The 27,575-nt window shown below is 39.6% G+C and overlaps 1 protein-coding gene across 2 annotated transcripts; it reads left to right on the top strand.

The window, feature by feature from the left end:
* kcnc4 (potassium voltage-gated channel, Shaw-related subfamily, member 4) lies at nucleotides 1–27,575 on the top strand. 2 transcript variants are annotated; one of them, XM_057830687.1, is made up of 4 exons: nucleotides 1–844; nucleotides 13,512–14,436; nucleotides 16,406–16,582; nucleotides 23,938–27,575. In XM_057830687.1, exons 1-4 carry the CDS (start codon nucleotides 185–187, stop codon nucleotides 24,003–24,005), a joined length of 1,830 nt encoding a protein of 609 aa, XP_057686670.1. In that variant the 5' UTR covers nucleotides 1–184; the 3' UTR covers nucleotides 24,006–27,575. The 2 variants fall into 2 exon arrangements, with proteins under 2 accessions (XP_057686670.1, XP_057686669.1); XM_057830686.1 differs by lacking the exon at nucleotides 23,938–27,575 and having other exon boundaries at nucleotides 16,406–16,669.

The raw sequence follows: 27,575 nt of genomic DNA, 5'->3' as shown, positions 1-27,575 counted from the left end.
CCAGGGAAAAGTTGCAGAATCCGGAATAGGCGGCAGGATACGATCGGCGCGCGAGAGTAAAGATCTCAATCCACACTCGTCTAGCAAACAAGTGGTTTCAGTGTGCGTCGGAGCTGCGATGAGGGCGCGCTTGATGCTTTGACACAAGGAGCAACCAGTCATCATCTAGCGCGCCGATTTGACGATGATCAGCTCCGTGTGCGTTTCGTCCTACCGAGGGCGCAAGTCTGGCAATAAACCTCCTTCTAAATCATGTCTAAAAGAGGATTTGTCCAGAGGCGAGGACTCGGATAAGATCATCATCAACGTAGGTGGCACCCGGCACGAGACCTACAAGAGCACGCTCCGCACCTTGCCGGGCACCCGCCTGGCGTGGCTGGCGCACCCGGAGCCGCAGGTGGGCTCCGAAGAGTCGTGCAACTCTCCGACGCCGACACCGACGCCGCCGCCGCCGCCGCCGAGCAGCAGCGCCGGCGGGGAGCTGTTCTTCGACCGTCACCCGGGTATCTTCGCCTACGTGCTCAACTACTACCGCACTGGCAAGCTGCACTGTCCGGCCGATGTGTGCGGGCCGCTCTTCGAGGAGGAACTGGCCTTCTGGGGCATCGACGAAACGGACGTGGAGCCGTGCTGCTGGATGACTTACCGCCAGCATCGCGACGCCGAGGAGGCCCTGGAGACCTTCGAACCGCCCGAGCCGGATGACAACACAGACGACGACGGTGACATGCCGCGGCGCTTCGGCATCGAGGAGTGCCCGGGCAGGTCTAGGGGTTGCTGTGAAGTTTGGCAGCCGAAGATATGGGCCCTTTTTGACGACCCGTACTCGTCCAGAGCAGCCAGGGTGAGTTTGGGTTCCAGCACGGAGGTTGCTCGAACAACAGGTATCTTTTCAGGAACATTCAGGTATAAGGTTGAGTTCCATTCGTATCACCTAAACGAACCTAAATCTTTGTTTCACTTGCAAATTGATTAATTTGACCCACATTCAATAATCCAAATGTTCGAAAAGATGAACAAAAACATTTTTTTTTCTCCTTTGGGAGCAACATGTTGTGCGAACAGGTGCAACAGGTAACTTTTGTGTCTCAGGAACAGCAAGAATGGTTCACAGACAGAAGTGGTGACTTTTATTTCATTTTCTCCACTACTAGACGAAAAAGATGAAACTGTCAAATTGTTAACTATCTTTCTGCTGGGATGCACTTGATCAAAACCTTCTCTCCTTTTAATTCTTAGATGACAAGAAGAAGCTTTGAATGTTCAGTTTACATCTCTAGAGCTCTTCTTTGGTTGTGCAGCCATCATCATGCTTTAATTCACTACACATGTATTTTCTTTACCCACTCTTTTAAAGCTTCAAGTGCCAAATTATTTTTTTTTATAACTACAACAACAAATCAACTAGGGGTGGGACAAAATATCGAAATGGTGATATATCATGATACTTTGTATCCCAAAAGGTTATCGATATGCTCCTGCCAGGAATCAAGATATCGTTTTGAAAAGGTGTCAATTTCTAAAAAAAAAAAAAAAAAAAAAAAAAAAAAAAAAATTAACCAACAAGTTGCTACCAAAAATCTTCCACCATAATAGTGTTTCAGTTAACTCTAAGGCTGCATTGACGGTGCTCGACGCCCAATCCATATTGACTGGGAATGTTTATTCATTCGTACCAGATCATTCACAGTCATTCTGTCCGATTTTCAGGGCATTTACAGGTCACTTGCTGTTCATTTTAGGGCATTTACAGGTCATTTTCTGTTGAGTTTGAGTCACTGCCTATTCATTTGGATGATTCCCAGGTCATTTACTGTTCTGTAACTCTAAATAAACAGAGAGACACCCATAAAATACCCCAAAATCAACAGGAAGTAACTGAAAATCAACAGGTAAATGACCGTAAATGGCCCAAAATTACGTCATTGCAGTGACGGAGGGGTGCAGTGGGAGGGATGGCAGCGGATGAACGAATGTTCATTCGCTCCCACCCCTCCCAGTTCAAACGGATTGGACGTCTACTAGTGATAAACTCATTCCAATTCACAGCAAAAGCTTGTTTTTCTGTTTATTAGTTGTTTGTAGAATATCCTAGAATGATTTCCTGACCAATGTATCGATAATCGTTGTATCGCCATATCGGCAGATCATCGTTATCGTGAGCTTTCTATCGCAAATCGTATCGTATCGTGAGGTACCAAGAGGTTCCCACTCTTAAAATCAACATAAAAAGCATTATAAAATCAAAGCCAAGTAAAAATACTTACTCCAATATGCTTGAAAAGATATTTGTAGAGTGATACTGCCACAGAGTCATTTTACATTGTATTACTGAATATTTATATTAGCATGTGCTTGGCCAAATGGAACTTGAATAATTATTATTCAATCAACTGTTTTGCTCATATTCTAATTAGCAACCAGTCCCCTTTCAATTCCATTAAAGCAAATACAGAAAAATCCAGAATACACTTTGCACATTGTCATATTGTGCATGTGTTTTTTGCACCTTAAGGAAAACCTTTGAGGAAAACATAACCGTAGTAAAAGAAGGAGAATATCCGCAGGAAGGTAGCGTGAAGTAAGCACTCTCACATTATAATAGAAAAGAAATAAATACTATACAATAGTTGGGTCCTTATTTCAGAGGGACTTCAAGATAGTTGTAGACCATTGAAATTTTGCTAGCATTTGTGTGACTTCTTGCTTTTGCCGTTGCAGATAGGTATACATAACCTTGACCATAGTAGTTATATCTTTATCATACTCTAAATAATAGGTAGATAAGTTGGTATTAAGTGTGTTTTGCCTATTTCTTAAACTGAGTTTCAACTCATCATTTTCAGCGCAAATGACTGGTCATCACTAAAAGAACATTATACCTACAATGAAGCTTTGAAATGAAACTTTGGGATGCTTTGTTGTTGTTTTTTTTCTTTACGTACTGAATTGGAGCACTTTATTGTTAGGTAGAGGTGTGCAGACTTTTGCTATCGTGCATTTGATTGCAAGTGGTTAATTCTGAATACAGCCACATCAAAGTTGAAGATGAGGCAGGACCATCCCTTCTATCCATATGAATTTCAGCAATATAAGAAAGCACACCAGATAAGTACTTTGCACATCTGTCTCACCGTTCTTAGGTCTGAGTTTTTGTTTTCCATCTGCTTTTTGTAAGGGGTTTCCTATAACAGGTTAGCATGTTTCCTTCAGTTAAAATGAAAAAAAACAGCAGTAGTAGGAGTGCTTGGAAATCTTAATTTTCATTGACAATGACTGGTGATCTGTCTGTTGTTTATTCACGTGTTGCCCTGATATGGCTGGTGAACAGTTCATTGTTTGTTTATACAGTAAATGGTGTGGGATTGGCCAGCAACGTGTCTTTAGTTTGTGTATGACACCTGATGTCTAGTGGCATTAATCTATTGTTTGTCTCAATTTACCTTGACATGACAGCCAACCAGACCGCTGATTGTTTATGTGCACCCTAGCATTGACATCACGAAATCTTTTAACCGTATTTTTAGGACTATAGGTCGCACCTGAGTATAAGTCGCACCAGCCCAAAAATGCCCAATGAAGAGAAGAAAAAAACATATAAGTCGCAATTGAATATAAGTCGTATTTTGGGGGAAATTTACTTGATAAGATTCAATACATAGAACGGATATGTCATCTTGAAAGGCAATTTAAAATAAAAATACAATAGACAACAACATGCTGAATAAGTGTACAGTAGGATAATGTGACATGATGCATGAACAACGAAATGCGAAGGTGGCCAGTATGTTAATGTGACATAGCTATTAAGAGTTATTCAGATAACTATAGCATAAAGAACATGCTAACAATTTTACCAAACCATCAGTGTCACTCCAAAACACCAAAATAACATATGAAATGATAGGGATGGGAATTGATAGGATTTTTCCGATTCCGATTCCATTATAGGTATTGCTTAACGATTCGATTCTTTATCGATTCTCTTATCGATTCTAATTTGGGGAAAAAGAAGAACAAACGTTTTGATTGGCATCGAATTTGTTTAATCAGAAGTCAAAACCTTACAAACTCACAACGAGGTCAAAAGAGGCCCAAAGCCTCAATATTAACTGTGGCAATAAGTGGCAAATGCACAAGAATTTGTAACATTTTACTGAAACATTTTTCTAATAGAAATAAAAAATATTGGTATATATTGGCATATAGGTCGTTGTTCTGCCGTTGGCAATATGTGTTCAAGCAGGGGTCCCCAAACTTTTTCCTGTGAGGGCCACATAACTTTTAACTGATGTGGGGCCGGGGTCAGTTTGAACAGAACACAGAAAAAGTGTGACGATTGCAGGAGTGCCGAAATGTAAAAAATTATTGTTTTTCAGAAAGCCGCAATCAAATAACCCTTACTGGATTCTTCACGGAACAAAAGTAAATAAAATAAAAATAATAATATAATATAATAATAATAAAGAATAATAACACTATTAATCAGATAGATAATAACCAAATAACCCTCTCTGAGTTCTTCACAGAAAAAGGCCAGAAAATAAATAACACTATTGAGAAATTTAAAAAAAAAAAAAAAAAATTCAAAATGCTCTCTAGTATGTTCAGGGGCTGGACCAAATGTGGGGGCGGGCCGTATATTATTTACCAGTATATTGAAATGCATGCCTTTTAGTTTTTATGACACTTTCACGCTCAAGTGGGGGCGCCCTTGCACTTCCTCACGCGAAGAAGAACGCGCTCACGTGAAGAAGAGCGCGCTTACACGCGAAGAAGAAATGCCGCATCCAAGCGAGTGAGCGAGTCAGTGAGAGAGGGGAAACACTGCTACGAGCCTACGTTCTTTTTTAATATTTGTAAAATATCTACAGAGGCAACGCCTGTATGTATCATCTTTTGTGTTGTTGTGTGTTTCCACTCGCGATCAGACACTTAAATCCAGTTGTGTAGTGGTTTGAACCATGTTCTAATGCTAGTGAACGCATGCTAACCATTTTGTTATCACTGTATTAGCAGCTAATCATCACTGATTAACGTTGATGCAAACCTGTTTGTTATTGGGGACGAAATTGATTTGTTTCATTTCTATTTTTAGTTTCACTGTTCAAGTGATGGTTGAATAAATTCAGCAAATTATACCAACGTCTTCTGTATCCTCATTTAGGAGTTTAGCTAGCTGTATAGCCAGGACTAAGCCTTAGCGTCTCAATGAGGACAGTGCAGTCGTACTCCCTCCCGATGCAGTAATCTCCACCTTGCAAGACTGCAAGTCGTTTTGTTGTAATTTTTCCTCGTGAAGTGAAGACACACTTTCGAGCGATTGAACCTACGTGCTGTCATTGTTATGTTTACTGCTGCAATGTTCGTGCTAAACTATCTTAACCTTTCATTTTCAACCTCTTTCCTGGTGAAGTGTAACCAAACTTTGGAGCGGGTGGTTCTTGGCGCCATGCTAGTTTGATGCGTCTGGACAACAAGACATGTCATGACGCGATTTGCGTCTTTAGGAATCGTTAAAGGGATCGTTCAGGCTTTTTCATTGTGATGTCGAGGCCTCGAAACACAAGGAACCGGTTCGAAATTGGAATCGGATTTCGATTCCCATCCCTATGAAATGATATAATAATGTGTTAATAATTTCACACATAAGTCGCTCCAGAGCATAAGTCGCACCTCCAGCCAAACTATGAAAGAAACTGCGACTTACAGTCCGAAAAATACAGTATTTGTGGAAATTTTTCAAATGTGGGTGAAAAATGCATGCAAATATTTCTCCATTATTGTGGTATTGAGGTGCTGATGTGAACTGACCTACATCAGCAAAAAGGAAACAGCATTTTAAGTGTGCAGAAAATAGGCCGAGTTTCTCGCAGCACCTCTATGGTAGATACATACTTGTGTAAGTAGCATTTAATGTGCAAGCTAATGGCCGCAGAGCGAAGCGAGCTTTTAGTGGACCTCTTCTTTGTCAGCATCCTTGGACTTGAACACATTTCAGGCGTTACCTTTTAGCCCACTTATACAGAAAAAAAAACTTTGGATTCCATTTACACCAAAGAAGTTACTGTGATGTACATGTTAAAACAACACACACAGATGGCACTGCACTTTTGTGAACACAAGTGAACACCTACTGATAAGATTAGCTTAGTTGTGACATACAATGATCCTAAGCTACTTCGCGCTTCACTTTGCGACAGCAGTCCACTCCAGATTTTTTTCTGTTTTCAAATATTAAGATATAAGTATGTATACATGTACAAATCATAGTTTTCTTTTATATATCCCTCATCTATATCATGACTATTACATTTATATAAGTATGTATACATGTACAAATCATGGTTTTCTTTTATATATCCCTCATCTATATCATGACTATTACATTTGCAGTGCTTAAAAAACATTTATTAAAATGTAAATATACATATAAGATTTTGTGGTTTTTGTTTTGTTTTGTTTTGTTTTGTTTTGTTTTGTTTTGTTTTGTTTTAATTATACTTTGGGGAAAAATGGAATAACATGTCTTATATGTATCTCTTTCCAATGTTGTTAAATCCGAAAAACGAGGGATCACTGTATTTCATTGAACTACACTTATTGAACTAATTTACAAGCTCTCCGAGTGTCAATGAAGATACTGGTGACGGCATATCACATCTAACTTAGCTGTTGAAATCTCGAAAATTTCCTCCAAAAGTTTTTCTCTGTGTGGAGATGCTGTGTTTTGAATAATAGTGGAAATGAGGTAACTAAATGTTACACTTTGTTATTAGTAATCAGTGGAGCATATTATGCACCATTATGCAGCACAGGTAATCCCCAGGTTACGAACGAATTCTGTTCCTACACTGGGGACGTAACCCAAATTTTACCCAATCTCAAAATTGTTACCGATGTTCGGCGACGTCTCTTCTTTCTCCGACCTCATGATGATGTTCAGCTTCGTTTCTATCGTAATGGCTTTCCTCTAAGCTGGACTAGTATCATGCAAAGATCCTGCTTTCTTTTTTGGGGACATGATGCCAAAAAGTATGGTGAAAAAGGTACGCTGACAAAAATCCGGAGCTGAAACACACACTCTACACTGTTACGCGTCTATTTAAAAAAAAAAAAAAAAAAAAAAAAAAAACACTGGAGACAAAATGGTGGACGAGACTCCGCCGTCGTAAAGTCAAAATCACATAAGTCGGGTACGTCATAACCCGGGGACTACCTGTACTTTGAAAAACTTCCTTACTATACTAGCTTCTTGATAGCTGCTATAAAATAGCGCTTGTGTACAAAAGATCCAGAGTTTTATGCATGTGTTGTTACAATGTGTACATGACATTTTGATTTGTGTCAGAAGCTCGTTCCTCAAAGTCTGATACTGGTCCTGAAAAGGTACAGTGTCCTGAATATTCATTCATTCATTTTCCAACCCACTTATCACTAGGGTGCTGGAGCTTATCCCAGCTAACTGTGGACAGTAGGCGGCGTCCACCCTGAATCTGTTGTCAGCCAATCGCAGGGCATAAGGAAACGATCAACCATTCACGCACACACTTACACCTATGGACTAGAGTGTTCAATCAGGCTACCATGCATCCCTGTTTTTGGGATGTGGGAGGAAGCCAGAGTACCCAGAAAAAAGCTGTCCTGAATATGGTATGCTAAATGTGCTGGTATGATATTCTGACGGTATTATAACCTTTAGCCAAAATATTACTGTTTCACACTATCATGGAATTGCAATTATAGCTGTAAAATGTGTTACTTTGAGATGTGTTTAAAAAAAATAAATTCCATTGAACGAGATTTTTATTTTCAAAATATATTAGAAAATTGGAACATAAGTATAATGTTAAGTCAAAATAAATAAATAAAAATATATACTGTATATATTCTAAACCCACAGCTCAACATTATTACCATCAGAACAAAAATAATTGATTTTTTTTTCCATAAAAAGCACGTGTGTATGACTCGTATCATGTTTACATTATATATACACTCTCTTTCTCAACATAGACAGTTGCCAGAGAGAAAAAAAACACCACGTTTTACCACCACTAGACACACTAAACACGCTGGAGTTAACTCTCGTAGCTGGCAGGAAACGTTCATGACAGTATTTACTAATCTTTAATTTTGTATAAATGCAAAATCATATTGGAGGTATTGCCTCCGACGCAGCTACCCTCCGCAGACATGTCTTACATGTCGGTTGGCCTTCCTCCTCTAAGCCGCGGCTGTCTCTAACTTCTCTGTAACCGAAGTATCCCCATACCAGCGATTTCATTTTCTTTGATGGGGGAAAAAGTTTCACCTCCTCTACCCATCGTGTAGAACAGCTGACTCACTGACACTGAGCAACAACCGTGATGGAGGGTTGAGCCTTACAGGTGCAATCAAGGGATTTCTCCATGCATTTTTGGGACATAAAAAATAGCTAACACCTTAAGGACGGTATGACGGAAAATTTTTGCAGTTTTAAAACCTTGATGTTTTCATACCACAGTATACCTTGAAACCTGTAATCGGCACATTTCCAGTGCAAGGGCCTTGAATATGATGTAATTTGTAAAAATGTTATGTTAGCAAGTACACAGACCATTAAATTCTTGTGTGGTGGCTGTACATATGCCACTGCTGTCGGCCCTCTGTACAAAAGCAGCATACAGTGTATCACAAAAGTGAGTAGGCTCCTCGCATTTCTGCAGATATTTAAGTATACCTTTTCATGGGACAACGCTGACAAAATGAAACTTTGACACAATGAAAAGTAGTCTGTGTGCTGCCTATATAACATAATTCATTTATTTCTCTATTTTGTATGCAATAATATTAAAAATAACAAAATAGGAAAATAGTCATCTTGGGGTGGTTAATGGGGAGGTGGGGGGGTGATAGGAAGGAGGTGTGAAGGGTCTGAAGCGAAAATAACTCAAAACATAGCCATTGATATCTAAACCCCTGGCAACAAAAGTGAGTTCACCCTTATGAAAAAACATTAATCCCTAAATGTCCAAATTGAGTACTGCTTGTCATTTTCCCTCCAAAATAACATGTGACTCGTTACAGGTCTGCTGGTCAGCATTGCTGCAGAGATTGAAGAGGGGGGGGGTCAGCCTGTAAATGCTCAGACCATACTGTACATCAAATTGGTGTGCATGGCTGTCACCCCATGAGGAAGCCTCTTCTGAAGACGGTACACAAGAAAGCCCGCAAACGGTTTGCTGAAGACATGTCAACAAAGCACATGGATTACTGGAACCATGTCCTATGTTCTGATGAGGCACACTGAAATGAGACAGGCAGGCTTTCTTGTGTACCGTCTTCAGAAGACGCTTCCTCCTGAGGTGACAGCCATGCACATCAATTTGATGTAGAGTGCGGCGTATGGTCTGAGCACTACCAGGCTGACCCCCCCCCCCCACCTCTTCAATCTCTGCAGCAATGCTGACAGCACTCCTGTAACGAGTCACATGACATTTTGGAGGGAAAATGACAAGCAGTACTCAATGTCATTTTGTCAGTGTTATCCCATGAAAAGATATAATTAAATATCTGTAGAAATGAGAGGGGTGTACTCACTTTTGTGATACACTGTAGAACTTACGGTGTTCACATCATATTCACGGTCCTAGTGGACAAATGGAAAAAGTTGATTGTACACGTATATGTGTGTCTGTGTATCTGTACGTTTGTTGACAACAATGTGCCACGGCGCTCACACTTATAAAGCCATACGATGTGTTTAAAGTTTTTACTCAAGTGTGATCACACTCTGTCTTTCTTACATTGTGGATACATACTAGAGATTGAACGACGTCAGGGTTTTGAAGCCAACGCAAAGGTGGTGATAAACGAACCAAGTTTGACTAACTGCCCAAGTCATTTTTTTTTCTCCAATCATCAGTTGGCTCACTCACTTTCCCCATTGATCTTAGTTAAACTGTCATGGCCTTGCAGAATGCGGAAACATATAAAAGCAATTTAATCAACACAACAAAAAGAAATAACTTTACCTAAATTCATTTTTCCTTTTACAGCTTTAGTCTCTTGTGCATATTTAATTTCTTTTTATCTAATAATGTTCATTATGTCATATATAAATTGTAAATATATGAATAGTATTTCCGGTTCAAATACTTTGACACTCATTTAATTTTCTGTGTGCATGAAACCGCAGATGCTGTATAGTGTGAGGTGAAGTAGACAGGATTCAACCTCTTCATTGTGGTCAGTAACCTGCTTTAGGATGGCTGTGGCTACCACACTGAAGAGGGTGTATGAGAGCACACTGATTCACATTTGTGCCAATCTTATCTGACCAGTCACCTATATACCAGTAAGTAATTGATAGATTCTTTGACGTTTTTTGCAGAAACAATGGGGCATTGCACCGTTAGAAAATTCCCTGGCTGCTTCTCATCTATCGGGCCGAACTGGAAGTGCTCTTGACAATGACCAAATTAATCCAGTATGCAGTCACTGCCAGGCACAACATTGTTTGTGGAAAGATTTTTCTTTTCCATTTATAAAGACCCAAAACATTATTCAGAATAGAAATAATGAATGAAGGCTTTTAGTGCCCATAAATGTATATTAGGACTTCTATAGGAAAGAACAGACTTCATACGTACAAATAGTGCCGTGTGTATGTAATTGTAATCCATGCACAGCCCGGCTACATAATTATTCTATGCCCAGAATAGTTGTCCACTAAGGGAGTGACCCATGAGTGAAGGTGGAAACGGATCTACAGTATGTCACCAAGACACGGTCAATACAAACGCATGCATTATTAGTAAACATACAGATGGAGACGCACATTCACGAATCTACACACAAACACACACACACTTTTACCTAGCTTGACTCAAAAGCAGTGGTAGCGTTTCATCCTAAAAGGGAGATGAGTCGCTAAACAATGTAAACACATTCACGGAATACACGCAGACACTCAAGCACATACGCACCAGACTTATTTATCCAGCTGCGGGAATATTTATTTAGTGAGGGCGATACAATTTGTTCTGGCTTTTAGTAAACAATCAAGACAGGCTGCCTACGATGTAAAGTCAAACAGACCTCCATTCAATCTTTTAGCTGCCTGCAATATTGTTCATTGAAAACAGGGCGGTATGACAAATCCATAGTTTGTCTTTGAGTACATGTGTTACACACTATTCATTGTCTAACACGTCCATTTACTAATACAGTAATGTTGGACCTGACACTACCGTATGTATTGATCAAATGTGCACCTCTAATTGAACATATTTATGAGAGACACAAACTGTTGCTGGTATTGGCCCATTCCTCCATGCGGATCTCCTCTAGAGCAGTGATGGTTTGGGGCTGTCATTGGGCAACATGGACTTTCAACTCCCTCCACAGATTTTCTATGGGGTTGAGATCTGGAGACTGGCTAGGCCACTCCAGGACCTTGAAATGCTTCTTACGAAGCCACTCCTTTCTTGCCCTGTCTGTGTGTTTGGGATCATTGTCATGCTGAGAGACCCAGCCATGTCTCATCTTCAATGCCCTTGCTGATTGAAGGAAATTTTTACTCAAAATCTCTCAATACATGGCTCCATTCATTCTTTCCTTTACACAGATCAGTCATCCTGGTCCCTTTGCAGAAAAACAGCCCCAAAGCATGATGTTTCCACCCCCATGCTTCACAGTGGGTATGATGTTCTTCGGATGCAATTCAGTATTCTTTCTCCTCCAAACATGAGAACCTGTGTTTCTACCAAAAAGTTCTATTTTGGTTTCATCTGATCATAACACATTGCAGGATTTGAGTCCGTGGCGGCGCATTGTGTTACTGATAGTAGCCTTTGTTACTGTGGTCCCAGCTCTCTGTAGGTCATTCACTAGGTCCCCCCGTGTGGTTCTGGGATTTTTGTTCACCGTTCTTGTGATCATTTTGACGCCACGGGGTGAGATCTTGCATGGAGCCCCAGATCGAGGGAGATTATCAGTGGTCTTGTATGTCTTCCATTTTCTAATAAATGCTCCCACAGTAGATTTCTTTACACAAGCGTTTTACCTATTGCAGATTCACTCTTCCCATTCTGGTGCGGGTCTACAGTTTTGTCTCTGGTGTCATTCGACAGCCCTTTGGTCTTGGCCATAGTGGAGTTTGGAGTGTGACTGACTGAGATTGTGGACAGGTGTCTTTTATACCGATAATGAGTTAAAACAGGTGCCATTAATACAGGTAACGAGTGGAGCCTCGTTAGACCATGTTAGACCTCGTTATAAAAAGTTAGACCTCTTTGACAGACAGAAATCTTGCTTGTTTGTTGGCGACCAAATACTTATTTTCCACTCTAATTTTGAAATAAATTCTATAAAAATCGAACAATGTGATTTTCTGTTTTTTTTCCACATTCTGTCTCTCATGGTTGAGGTTTACCCATGTTGACAAATACAGGCCTCTCTAATCTTTTCAAGTAGGAGAACTTGCACAATTGGTGGTTGACTAAATACTTATTTGCCCCCACTGTACGTAGAATAGCCCTTTTCAAGATGGTGATAATAATGCACTTAACTGACCAAGTGTAAGCAAAGCCCTTGTATGTCAATAGACCAATGCAGAAGTGAATGGGATAAATGATTATTTTCAGCCTTACTTATTCTACAGTATTTTGAATGTGATATCTTTGTTGAAAGGCTTTTACATGAGGTAGATTGCTTCGTTGGAAGAGAGGATAGCGGCTGGTTGTGATTCTCATTTTAACGAGTGAGTTGATTAGAAAATTGAGATGGTGGAAAATCAGACACGGTGAACACGACGGACTGGCTAATTAATTGACTTTTCTGTTCCTCATATTAATGCTTTTTTGACGCAGAAATGCGTAACGCACTCAAGAGCTGAAAAAAATGTTGAGGTGGGGTGATAAAGTATGCTGTTGGCCAGTGACAATCGAACAGTTCAGTCTGTTTTTACATTTCCTGAGTATATCTGTCAGCGCAACCCAATCTTCACCGATTATTTTGAATCGGCGGTATATTGTTAGCATTTAGAAAGTAAAGTAGAAAATTTCTGCTTATATTGCATACCAGATGACACTATAATCCAATTAATTGTTAGACAGATTTTAAAAAACTTAACCAAAGTTTAAGGTTCAACTGAAGGACAAAAACATGACTGCTGAGTCAAGTATCACATATCCGCAGACCTCAAAATAAATAAAAAAATTTAAAAAATGTCCGATTTAAAATGTTAAATGAAAGGAGCGCCTCTATCTCGTCGTCATTCAATTCAAGCCACATGGAAGTAACCTGGCTAATGGCATATGTAGAACCTCAAAGGCACAGGCAAGAAGGCCCAACTGATACCTATATAGATGTCTGAAAACAATCTTAAAAGATAAATGCACATGTTCTGTATTTATAAGAAAAATAAAAACAACAACAACAAAACAAATCTCTACAAATGTACTCCATGTGCATTGCATTAGTTAAGATGCTGATCAAGTGTCATCCGATTTTTTTTTTCTCACCAGGGAGTGGCCTTGGCATCCCTTTTCTTCATTCTGGTGTCCATCACCACCTTCTGCCTGGAGACCCACCAAGCATTCAACGAGCTCCAGAACCGCACAGAGCGCGTGCTTGTGGGCAACGTGACACGGGAAGAGGTGCGTGTGGAGATGGTGACTAAGCCGATCCTCACCCTGGTGGAAGGCATATGCGTGCTTTGGTTCACTTTTGAGTTCATGGTGAGGATTGCATGCTGCCCAGACAAGCTGCTTTTTATCAAGAACTCACTGAACATCATCGACTTTGTGGCCATCCTGCCCTTCTATTTGGAGATGGGCCTGAGCGGCCTGTCGGCCAAGGCGGCCAATGACGTCCTAGGTTTCCTACGAGTGGTCCGCTTCGTCCGCATCCTTCGGATTTTCAAGCTTACTCGACACTTTGTGGGTCTGCGCGTACTTGGGCACACGCTAAGGGCGAGCGTCAACGAGTTTCTGCTACTCATCATCTTCTTGGCTCTGGGAGTTCTTATATTCGCCACCATGATTTACTACGCCGAACGCATCGGAGCCAGTCCACAAGATCCCACCGGTGCCAAACACACACACTTCAAGAACATCCCCATCAGCTTCTGGTGGGCTGTTGTCACCATGACCACACTAGGCTACGGAGACATGTACCCGCAGACGTGGCTGGGCATGATGGTGGGGGCCTTGTGCGCCCTGGCAGGAGTGCTGACAATCGCCATGCCCGTGCCGGTTATCGTCAACAATTTTGGGATGTACTACTCACTGGCCATGGCAAAGCAGAAGCTCCCTAAGAAAAAGAAAAAGCACAACCCCAACCCCGACGCGCAGACCGACTCGGCTTCCTTCGGCAAGTCGGATAGCAATTCATGCAGGGAAAGCACTCAGAGTGACATGTGTCCACTCGCTGCCGACGACAACCGAACAGGTCAGATCGCCGCTTTCTTTGTGGATCTATGTCCATTGCTAGATAAGAGGGCTGTAAATACTGTATATTTACAAAGCAGATTATGGAAATTACAAAATCAAACAAAAAAACTCCATCATATTAACACTAGTAAAGCTAAAACAAAAAAAGAAAGAAAGGCTGACACAACTGGCCAGCAGAGAGCGAAAACAGTTGGGTATGACATAAAAAGAGCCCAATACAGTTGTCCAGACCTATGAATAAAATGTCAATGATATATTACTAGGACTAGAATCATTTATATACAGTATATGTTGTAAATCTGCTGCAGCAGAAGTGCACAGAACACTATGTAAATATGGTACACAATAAAATGTACCAACCAATAAGTGTCATTTTGATACATTACATGTGCGCCAACCATTTTGTATGATGTTATACCATGGTAATACCATGATGGTATACCAAAGGTACACCAAACATTGAATATGAGGTCACTATTTTACACTTTTGCACAGACCTTGTAAGCATCATGTAATTATGGTAGGCTAGGAGAGATGAAAAAGCTATTATACATACTTAATCTTTACTGCTAATCCTCACAAGCACACAGACAATAGACCCTACCCACCGACGTCACAAAATCACGTGCTCGCTGTATGGTTCCGCCCCCTTGTCCGTCATTTTGTGTCTGTATTATCAATGGTCTCAATTGATCGAGCTATTTATAATGCATTTCATGGAAGACCCGGTGCTTTTGGATGCCGTAAACTCACTTGATGCGTTGCATAAAAGGCGTTATGTGGAAAAGCTTCAGTTTATCCATTTGCCAGATCCATATTTGATGCCTAAATCGATGTTTTTTGACCCGCTGTCGCCGCCGTATTTGCCTGACATCTGCTAGCTACCCTGATATGTACAACTATCTTGTCCACACAAAATCAGCCTATTCTCACGAAAGTTTGAAAAACTTTAAGAGCTTGGAGGCTTATAAATACTTCGTTGCTGGTTGGGTGAAACAGGTCCTCGTCCACGAAAATTCGGCAGGAATCTATCTTGTGCTTGGAAAGGTGAGTTACGAAATTTTCAATTCAAAATCTTTTGTTATTGCTAACATCCACTGTCAAGTCTAAGGTATTTCATGTCGTTTGTCAATGGAGTTAGGGCTTTTAATGTTTATATGGTTTAGCGATAGCACTCTCACTACATACATACGTGTATGTTGTCGGCGATTAGCCTAGCAATTATCTTAATTGTGGTTGTCAGCCCAAAACCCTCTAAATATATATTAAATGCATCTTACCAGATATAAAATGACTACTACATAATCTGTGGTAATCGTTTGGAGCCCAGTTTTCTCGTCGAATTGCAGCAGCCCGTCTCGCTCTCTTCTCTCCGGGTCTCTCGGAATCCGGTAGTCTCTCCGTCTTCTCCGTCTATCTTCTCTGTTATTGCAACCGACCGCCACACACGCCTTCACCATTTTGATTATTAATGTTAACGAGCAGAAAAACACGTCGTAAATAGGAGGAATGTACGTAGCCGTAACAGGTAAACATGATGTGTTGACGGACAATTGGGCGGCACCAGTCAGGAGGAAGGAGTTGTGACGTCATGTGGGTAGGGTCTATACACGGACAATTATACTGTATGTACAATACAGTATAAATATGCAGCATTACAATTAACACAGACCATAAAATGCAAGGTAAGTGTAGTCCAAGATAGGGGTTCCAAAGGCAAGGCAAGGCAAGCATTAAATACTGTATAGTATGATGTGAATGTTTAATGGCAGGTAAAAAGACATTGAAATATGACACCAGTATGCTTCATAGAGGTGTGCTGAATATGTTGCAGAAAGAGAATTTGATCTAAGGCAGGTCTCATGCAGCAATCACTAGTTGTCAGGACCTGCGGGGGCAGTGGCTAAAAGCGTTGGCATTTATCTGGCGGTGTGTGTGTGCTTTTTTTGTGTGTGTATTGTTGTCAGACTCCAAGCAGAACGGCGACGCCAACGTGGCCCTTTCTGAGGAGGAAGGCTGCAGCCTGACCCAGCCGCTGTCCCCCAGTGAGAAATGGTCCCTGCGCTGTCCCCGGGGGAGAGATCGCACCAAGAAGGAAGCCACCTGTTTCCTGCTAACCCCTGGAGAGCCCAGCGTCCACTATGGTGACTTACTACTCCACACAGCGCAAAGTTTGGGAGGTTTACTTAGCATCACCTTCCTTTTTCACATCAAATTGTCATTATGACACACTGGAGGTGTCCAGACCATTGCATGTGGCTAATTCATGGTCTATAGGACATGCAAATATGTTAATGCTGAATTAGAGGTTCACAAACTATAATATGGTCATAACTATGCTACCCTAGATGTGCATTGGCTATCACATCTAGTCAGAAAGGGTACATTAAAGCCGCACAGACCGTTAAGTCTGAAATGTTGAGCTTGACAATCACACATGGCTTAAAATTAGGGCTGTCCCAAACGACTAATTTTCTCCCGATTAGTCAGCCGACTATTTTTACGATTAGTCGACTAATCTAATAATTAAATTTTTTTTTTATTATTATTTTTTTTTTACTAATTTAGCAATGAAATTTTTGTTGACGCTTATCAATTCACAAAAAACATATTGGAACACTCAAATCATTTATTAAAGTACAAATAAACACGTAAATAACAATAATAAATCACAAATAAACAATGAGTTCAAATGCTGATAGAATTAACTAATGTAGCATCCCGATTGAAAAGATGGTCTCTTAAACTGATGGTTTACAACTTTTATTCCATCCTTGATGTAAACACACTGTAAAGGCTACGGTGCACACAAATAAAGCAACACAATTAGAAATTAACAAAAACTTTTCACCTTTTTTACTTTTAAACCTTATTTATATATCAATGAATTGCCTATATGAATTGCCTTTACCTTATCATTGACAATCTCTCCCTTGAGTGCAATCACTGTATATATTTATGACCTTTTAACCTTATATAATTTTCTATACCATAAAATAAACCATAACATACATGAAATAAACCTTTCAATTAGAATTAAGAACAATACTAATAGCACTTATAGGCCCATTGTCAATTAAACATTATTATTTAGTAAGGCGACAACACCCTCTGGTGTACAAAAAATGAAAAAAATTTTTTTTTTTAATTACAAACTGCGTGAAGGCGCTTGAGGTGTTTATTCACGGCCGACGTGCAGCCAAGCTTGGCACTGAAGAGACAGGACAGAAGAGTGTACTCTCCTTTGTTTCTTTGAAATAAGTCGATGTTTTGGACACTCTGGTGCACTTTTTTTGGCTTTGTGCCGCTTTCCCCGCTTGCAAACAGAGCATCCGACATTCTAACTTTCCACGCATATATTTTTTTAACCCTTCATTAACCGTCGACGGCATGTTGTGCTCTTCGACGGATTTACGTCATCGATTACGTCGACTATGTCGACTAGTCGGGACAGCTCTACTTAAAATTATACGCTTTGGGTGTGTAAGCCATTCCGTATGATCTAAAATGCTACACGAGAAGCTTAAAGGCCATGTAGAATATCCAGTATTCTACATTAATGGTTCACATATTATTAAAGGGCAAACATGCTCCATTAGAGGCACACACACCATTTCGCACAGTCTAAACTGTCACACTAGGGCGCCAGAATAGGCACAAACCACTAACTAAGGCTTAAATATTATACACGAGGTAAACAGACAATTAATTATTCATGTTACAAAATTTTAAAACCAGAAGTGCACAGTAATTCACGTCTGCGTGGTTTACAAAAAAAAATAAAAAATCTAGATATATCAAGCTCTAATCGAACCACTCAATACTCCCACCAAATACGTTTTCGTGCAAAACTGCACTTTGTTTCGATAAAAGCTCATTAGAATGTCAAAGGAAAAACAACAACAACATCAAAATGGGCCACTTACTGGAGTTTGGCTCCGGTGAGACGACTCATAGATTTTTTTTTTTTCTTTTTTTAACCTTACAAACAATTATCGGCAAACCCTTCCTAAAAGCTCCTGGATGTGTGAAATGTCAAGCAGGTTCCACAACTGTCACGATAATGAAGGGTCTTATTGTGGACATGTCAGATTTTTTGTCAACTAATACGCTCAACAAAGAAAGCTCTACAGTAGAAAGCAGAACACAACAGCTCAAAACTCAATCTTCAAGAGAGAGAGGAGGGGGGTAATTCAATTCTGAGCCATGAGTGCGCCGTTCGTGAGCCACATCATAGTCAGTGTTAAGGATAACGCGTTACAGAAGTAACACAATTGCTAAGGCATTACTGTATTAGCAATTCAATCAGTTTCTTGTCCTTAAAGTAAATTCCCCAAAATAATTTAATATAAAAATAAGGCTTGATGAACTTTTTAAATGTGACTATTTTCATTGCATTGTTTGCAATAAATAATCAATTATTTAATGAAATGATTAAATATAAATGATTGGTTTTTAATGTGATCAAACAATTGTGTAATTTTAAAAAATAATCAAGAGCAAATATTTCAATTTAGGGAAAAAGAAAAGAAAGATTCCTGATAACAGAAATATACGGTGGGCTGGAATAAAGGAATTGAGCGGGTTGTACCCAGCTTCAAAGCATTCGCTGAAATTGTGGATTTGTACAAACGTACTCTGATGCAAACCTAGTTGAAAGAAGCACATTATTATTTGCGTGAAAGAACAGCCAGACAGCTTGTTTCTGAAAAACAGCATTGCCAAGCTGAACTCTTGTGTGTTGCCAAGAGCTGCATGGCCTCAACGTCTTTCTGCATCCTTAAGCGTCTGCATGATTGCCACTAAAAGGTCTCCATTAAGAGAAGGGACTGAAAGAGTGGACATCTCCTCTTCCTGAAGCATGGAAATCGGAATAGAAACACTACAATGTAAAAAAACATGAGTGTAAAATAACACTAAAGACCTGGCAGCAGGGTTGCCATTAATGTACTGTTATTGTACAGTCCTGATCATGTAAAATTGCTTTACAGTAGTAGTCTGTAATCCAGGAAAACTGTATTTTAGTGTTCAAAATGTGCTGTAAATTTACGGCAATTTTATACAGTGTACCACTGACATCATTTCCATCATTTAACTCTGCTATTTACTACGGGGAAAATGCTAAATCCATATCAATCTGTCATGTGGGTTGTTTCATCCATATGTTACTATCTTACTACGTTAACATACATTTGTCAGAATAGCAAGTGTATAACTTAATATTAATTTTATCAAGTAAAGTTGTTAGAGTACCATTTGCAAGCATATTAAAAATATTATCAAGTGCAAGTGAACAAAATGCGTGTTGACATCTTGTAAGATGTGCTTTAATGCTTTTGCGTGCTAAGGTTAATAATATGTGTTTAAAACTAATAGTTATAGCTACAGTCTTATTTAACAGTCTTAAGGCCTTACAAAAGAAAGAATGTGTCGCGGAAGGTCACATTCAACTGAAGGACAGATGCCAGCATGACCCAGAGGGCCAGATTTCCTGTTTTAGGTTTCTATTGCTGACCATAAAGTTTCAACACAATGAGACAAGACAAATAACTGCCCGCATTCTTTTCTCAAGATAACAGCTATTTCTCAAGATGTGAAACTCACACATGTATGTTGAAACTTTCTCACTCTGTCAATAAAAGGCTGCGCTCCTCAGGGGAAAGGCAGATAAGCTTGTTGTAAGCCACGCACTTCGCATCAACCTTTTCTCCTGACGGCCGTTAGCGTAAAAACGTATCTCGTTCCTAGTCTGATCCTACTCCGGTCCCTCTCCTAGGTCTTTGTTGTTTTCTTAGTGCAAGTATTAAGTTTAGACCTAACACATCTTCAGACATCCCAGGTTACAAAAACTAATTTCGGGGCCCATTCTGCCCATTTAACCCCCCAGCCTCCCACCACCACCATCGTCCGACCATGCACCATACATACAGTACACACTTAAGGTCACTTAATTTTCCCAATTTTTTTATTATTAATAAATTAATAATAATAATTTCAAACTGTATTTTCTGCATTATTAGGTGCACCTAAAAGTTCAATTTTCTCAAAAGCCGACAGTGCGCCTTGTAATCTAAAGCGCCTTACGTATGGATAGGGCGGTAAACAGACAAGATTGAAAAAGCAGTTTCTGGTCTTGCACTCCTTTTTAAAAGAAACTGCTATATTTTAAGCCAAAACAACTGTTGTGTTTGATAGAACAATATGTCTATATGCTGCCATAGCAGATTCATGGTGCATTAAGTCCCCGAACTATTTTAAAATGTGTTTGTTTTACCCTGGAAACCCCCGTTTACAGATGTCGCGCAACCGCCGCTTTTGTTTCAACCCAGCCATAAAACGAAGGTAATTAATTATATGTATTATTCAAAATGTCTGTCATTTTAGCTTAGAATCATTAACTGATTAATGATATTTATTTTGTCTTTTTTTTTTTTTAATGACTTTAAAAAATTATTCACTCGCATATTTTAAACATTTAAACAAATTACGTCACAATGAAAAAAATGGCGTCTGTAAAAAAGTCATTGATATCTACCTCATAACTATTACTTAATTGTATTTTTTTTTTTCTTTTTTTTTTTGCCGTTGCATTTTCTCCAATATGTTAGATGATAAATAATGGATCCAAGCAAAGAAAAATTGAAAAAAAAAAAAAAGTTTAAAAGGGTAAATAAATGAAAAAGAAAATCTCGCGACCCTTGTTATATTACCATGTTTCACCGATAAAATCCCCCAAATATCCAGCTGTGGTCCTTCACAGCTCTTTCTTGACACTCAGTGATACATGCTACATGGAGTTTTTGGATCGAAACAAGGTAAGTACGCGATAATATCTTGTTAAAGTCATGGCGTCTGTAATTCTGCTCTCGCGTGATCTCACCTCCAGATAGGGTTTCGCTGTTTATTTATTTATTTTTTTTTTTAAATGCTCTCCTGTCCAAAATTTTTCCTTCCCCAGAAAATTGAGATTTTAAGCTTTACAATGATGCATCACACATGCATATTGGACAATTTTGAGTTTGGCCAAATTGGGGGTCTCAAAGCAGAACTTCAAGTCATCTGTTTTCCGCTATAGATATTGTTTAATCCTGGCGTGACATTCCCATTAGTGCAGCTCGATCTAGTGGATGCATAACACAACCCCAACCAGTACTACTACTACTACTAGTACTACTTCTGTGCCTTATAATGCGGTGTGCCCTATATATGAAAACAGTCTTTGAATAAGCCATTTATTGAAGTTGCACCTTATACTCTGATGATGTGCCTTATAGCGCGGAAAATATGATAAACAATTTATAAAAACAAAAGAAAAAGAATCAATTAATTATTAACTAATGGTTGTTGTTGTTGTTGTTTTTCAATAATTTAGTCTACAATAATTTTATGATAGTCTTTAACCTACAGAAATAGAATGCAGGTTATTCTTTGTTAAACTTAGCCTACCTCAACATGTCTTCTACAATCATTAAGTCTTTCCTGGGCAATATTGTTGCACACAGCACACCTCAACACTGTGTCATCATTCTTCCCCTTAACCAGACAGGGATATATTTCAGCCCCTCCGTGAGTCATCACCTTATCGTAGTGGAGGGGTTTGTGTGTCCCAATGATCCTAGGAGCTATGTTTTCTGGGGCTTTAAGACCCTGGCAGGATCACCCATGGCAAACAGGTCCTAGGTGATGGGCCAGACAAAGCATGGCTCAAAATGAGCCCTTATGACAAATAAAATAAATAGACTCAGGTTTCCCTTGCTCGGACGCAGGTTATTGGGGGCCCCCTCTGGAGCCAGTCCTGGAGGTGGGGCTCAATGGCGAGCATCTGGTGGCCGGGCCTGTCCCAATGGGGCCCGGCCGGGCACAGCCCAAAAAGGCAACTTGGAGTCCCCTTCCCATGGGCTCACCACCTGTGGGATGGGCCAAAGGGGTCACGTGCATAGGTAGTTGGCAGTCCAACCCCCAGCTGCAGAAGCCATGCTATAGAGTAGGAGCCGGTCACTATTTGGGAGATCGACAGGCAGATTGATGCAGCGTCTGCAGTAATGCGGACTCTGCACCGGTCCATAGTGGTGAAGAAGGAGCTGAGCTGAAAGGCAAAGCTCTTGATTTACCAGTGGATCTACGTTCCTACCCTCATCTATGGTCACGAGCTGTGAGTCGTGACGGAAAGAACAAGGTCTAGGATACAAGCGGCCGAAATGAGTTTCCTACACAAGGTGTCCGGGCTGACCTTTAGAGTGAGAGTGAGAAGCTCGGTCATCCGGGAGGGACTCGGCGTCGAGCCGCAACTCCTCTGTGTTGAGAGGAGCCAGCTGAGGTGGCTCGGGCATCCGGTTCAGATGCCTCTTGGACGCCTCCCCGGAGAGGTATTCCGGGCATGTTCCACCGGCAGGAGGCCCTGGGGGCACGCTGGAGAGACTAGGTCTCTCGGCTAGCCTGGGAACGCCTTGGGATCCCGCCGGAGGAGCTGGTTGAAGTGGCTGGGGAGAGGGAAGTCTGGGCTTCCCTGTTAAAGCTGCTGCCCCCGCGACCCGACCCCGGAGCAAGCGGAAGATGATGGATGGATATATTCCAGTATATTCTGCCGTAAAGTGGGTTTTGTATTTTCATTTTTTACTGGAGGATTTGCCCTCTGCCATGCTGCGGGCTTCCCTGATTGAGTGATAACTTCGGTGACGGCAGAGTCCGCCTACACCGGAAGCCAGTTGGCTAATTTTGCTGACAAAGCCAACCAACGCGCTCTCTGTCAAGTCGAGTCAAGTTATTATTTTGCCTGCGCACTGTCATTCGCACAAAAGAAGAAAAGAAAAAAAGACACTCCCTTGCATCGTCAAAAATCCTGGATATTTTTTCTGACTCACGGGCATCAGGGAGCCAATATTAATATCAGGGTGACTCCCAGAACTTCCGGGAAATTTGGGATGTCTGCATCCTAGTACAAGTTAGCATACTCTATCATTTTAACAGGCTAGCATTAATTCAATTACAATGAACGTTTTTCCTTGTGTTGCTTGTTTTGCTACGTCTTAGACGTTTCATCAAGAACCGTTTAAAAAAAAAAAAAAACAGTATATACAGAATATGATGATTTTTTTTTCAGGTTGCTATTGGAAGTTAACATCTACACCAAAGGTACCCATTATATTGTAATAATTATAAATCGTATATAATAATAATGATAATAAGAAGTTGGGGGTTTTTTTGGTGTATTTTTTTAACCCCTTCAGAGCCTTATTTTTTTCTGCTGGGCAACACAAAAAATCTGCGCTGATTTTTACTGTACTCAAACACCAGAACAAAGTGTGATTTTTTGATCTGGGATATTTCATGCTTTTATTGGTTATTTTTATGTTAATGTTAAAGTGTTTTTAATTCACATACTTAATAATGTTGTGTGGGCAACATAACCTCATATGTTGTCCAGATGTTGCTATTTTTCCATCGTAGCATAGCATTTGGGACATGTTTTTCTCAATTTTTATTATTTTGTGTCTAACAGAAACTTGTAAAGACAAGATGGCAGGCCCTGCAACCTATACGAAAGCAGATGTCACCTCAATGACCTGATGCTGATTGGCTAGGATAAGGGGGTGGGGGCATGAACTTGTCTGTATTTATTTTACACTTTCTGAAGGATTCTAGACTCAATTCTTCAGATTCCCCTCCTCCACACATAACAAGGTGAATATGAGTTGCATCTTTGACCATGTACATAACACATGTTTGACAGCATGTATTGCATGATCGAATGCTGTACAGTAGGTCCCGTCACTATTTAGTAATGTAGCAACATTTGCCTTTAGTTTTACATCTGTTACCTTTGCTTTTGGCTACCTCTGCTTTTGGCTACCTTTTTGTTTTGTTTTCTAACTATGCACCTTTCCCCCCTGCTCCCATTTTGGATTAATTGTTGATGAACTTGTCACTCTGTCTATAAGAACAGATCACCAAACTACAAACAATAAATCAAATGCAATACTGTCCTGAACTCAACATTGCATAGCCGCTGAGTGCTGCGCTGGGAATAGCCAGTGGGTATGTCGGATATACTTCTAACCTTGTGATTTTGTATGTACAGCATAACAGTAACTGTGAACTAGGTTTCGAAGGGAAAACAATCCTTTTGTTTTTGTGTTTGGGATTAGGATTAAGGAGTAATGTATTTATGCGCAACACAGCATTTGTAAAGTTACCCAATTTTATCCCACTTTTATTTTGTCTTGAGACAAATCAAATCCATTTGGTGCAATGTTGTCTGCTTATGACATTTACTGTAAATGCTGGTTGAGTTAGGACCAAATGTTGACTCATGTAGTAGAAAACAGCAACAAAAAGGCTGGATTCACACTGCATGCTGAAGATCAAGTGGCAATTCCCGTGTTTTACTCTTAAGTGGCACAAATGGGAGATGTGTCATGGAAGAACAAAGGGGGGAAGGGAGGGTGAATCAGATATCCGAATAGGAATCAGGCCAAAAAAATATATCTGTCAGTCTTTAAATACATTAAGATACATCTGCTGTAAATTTAAACAATAGCAAAAGCATGGGGAATTTATTACGATAGTTTAAATATACGATATTACAGAAATCTGGGCAACTCGGTAAATGCAGTAGGTATAAAAAGTCTACAACACCTCTTGAAATGCCAAGGGTTTTTTTGGGGGGAGGGTTCAGGAAAAGCACTCAATATGGTGGCAGGTGTGTGCTCAATCCGTTGGAACATGAGTTTTAATGTTGACTGGTGAATTCTGAACACAACCAGATTCTAGAGCATAAAGACTTTTTATATCCACTGACTGACGTAAATATGCTAAATTCAGGCGGCTAATATTTACAATATTAACTCATGATAAAAAAAATAATAATAATAACATCAAAACCATGTGGAACATTGAATATGGGTTAAAAACAACACTACAGGGATAGGAAAAGGAATATAAAAGGGATTTACGTTCAGTACAAAACATGCGGCACTAGAGGTACAGTATATAGATATTAAACAGGATGTACGCATATACCGACGTCATCTTTAAAAAAAAAAAAAATTTTAGGAAACACAAAAAATTAACAATATGATGATATTTTGCTAATTATGATCAATTTTGAAAATTGTGTCCAAAAGGACTTGCATAAATGAATGAAAATTAATAAGAGGTTGGCGATATAAAATGGTGTATAGAACACAAAATAGAGATATAATCAATAAGTTACATTTGGGTATGGCCATCGAATCAAATGTGAATATGTTCAATTTAATTAAGGTGTATATGAACTAAATAAGTGTAGTGCTGTAAAGACGTATGCTGGTGTCTTTCATGCAGACGGCGGAAATTCAAAACCATACCAATCCAAAATATGCAGCCATTGCTTGTCCAAAGCAAAGACAAAAATGCTTTTAGAATTTGTTTGGGCATTTGGTGAAATATATATATATGAATAAATAGTTATGCCAAACTGATTTTACAAAGCGAAAATTATGACAAGTTTCATGTAGATGCTCCGCTCATGGGTGAAGGACTTGGACTGAACACTTTCCATTGTAATATTTATTTGATATCTATATTACATATACAGTATACAGTGGTACCTCTACATACGAAGTTAATTCGTTCCACGACCTTGTTTGTAAGTCGAAAAGGTTGTACAGTATGTCTAGCAGGATTTTCCCATAAGAATAACCATTAGTTATTTCCAAAGTCCGAAAACCTACACTAAATAAATACTGCTGGTACAATTACAAATGGCAATTACACATAGCAAAACAAATGAATTATAAATAAAAATCAGACTAATAATAATATTTCCTGTAATAATGTAAAGAATCGGGTTCTAATGTGGCGGATGTGTTTTGCGTGCTATACCTAAATGCATCCCGTGGCTGAAGTGATAGTGAGATATATGCAGTAGAGATTTAATCTTCTCTTTTAATTTTCTGTTGTTGACGTCAACTGAGGCGGACAGTAGGCGTCCTGTGTTTCACAAGGTCTGAAATAAATAAAACCTGAAGAAGCTGGCAATTTCTTGGGAGATGTTACCACAATACTAATTGTCACCTTAACGTATAAAGACTGGCGAACAGAGGTCAGAGGAGGACCGTCGAGCTCGTAGACATTCTACAGCGGTATTGTCGAGCCACTGCACGGATGCACAAACCACGCTCATATTTTTTTATCATTTACATCTTCATTTTAATGGTAAGCGTCACCTTTTTCCTTTTTTCACCACCTGCACTAACCTTCTTGGAACCCATGTTGATTTCTCTCACAAGAAAAAAATCACCTGTACACCCGTCTTGCGGGAAATCAATGAGACTGCGGCGCTGTCATAAATCGTCGTATTTCGAGCATGTCGTCAGATGTATAAACAAATGGCATGGCAAGTCAAATTTTACGTCGGATGTCGAAAAGATCGTGTGTCAAAGCGATCTTATGTCAAGGTACTACTTTTTTTTAAAATTCAATGTGCTCATTGCCCAATTGTTATTATTTATTTTGTTTTTTTTACATATTTTTTTATATTAATTTATTTTTATACTGTCGCAAAGAGTCACACGGTGCAGGACTCTGGAAATGTAGATTTAATAAACAGTTTTTAAAAATGCATACATGATTGGAATAGCAATTTTGCACTTAATTGTGCTGTGTAAATCCAGCCTTAGCATCCATTTTGCTCACATTCCAGTGAGGTCTCATGTTGAGTAATGCAGCTGGACTATGTGCTGTAACGTAATTGGTTTACTTCCTGTGTTGAAACCAGCTGCTATTGACATTTGCATTACACATTGTATACAGTAATCCTCTTCACAGTCTACCATAGTGGCCTTATGTTTATTACAAGTTCATTCAAATCCATGTCTAGACAGTGTGTATATAATAAGCACAGTTGTACTGTTTGTACAGGATGTGGCTTATTCTGATTGTTTTTATTTTCTTTTTGTAAGTTTGTAAATATATGATATGTGTATGTACCATGAATGAAGAATGTATTATTTTCCTAATAACAAAGAAGCACATCAGTTGTTTATGCATTAATGTGCTTGTAAGATAGTCTTGTGTTCTATGCACATATGAACTAAATAGAGTCCCCTTTAAGCGCGGTGTCGCAAATAAAAATAAAAAGTGTTGGGTTTTTTCCAT

The sequence above is a fragment of the Corythoichthys intestinalis genome, chromosome 2 (genome assembly GCF_030265065.1).
Source record: "Corythoichthys intestinalis isolate RoL2023-P3 chromosome 2, ASM3026506v1, whole genome shotgun sequence".
Lineage (NCBI taxonomy): Eukaryota > Metazoa > Chordata > Actinopteri > Syngnathiformes > Syngnathidae > Corythoichthys > Corythoichthys intestinalis.
Note: the sequence above shows the minus strand (reverse complement) of the source record. Positions and strands in the feature narration are given on the sequence as shown.

Bases quoted from the DNA above. Each gene is read 5' to 3' on its own strand.
- kcnc4 (XM_057830686.1), top strand. From the start codon at position 185: ATGATCAGCTCCGTGTGCGTTTCGTCCTACCGAGGGCGCAAGTCTGGC. The intron at 845-13,511 runs GTGAGTTTGGGT...TTTTCTCACCAG, and splicing joins ACTCGTCCAGAGCAGCCAGG to GGAGTGGCCTTGGCATCCCT. The intron at 14,437-16,405 runs GTCAGATCGCCG...TATTGTTGTCAG, and splicing joins TGCCGACGACAACCGAACAG to ACTCCAAGCAGAACGGCGAC.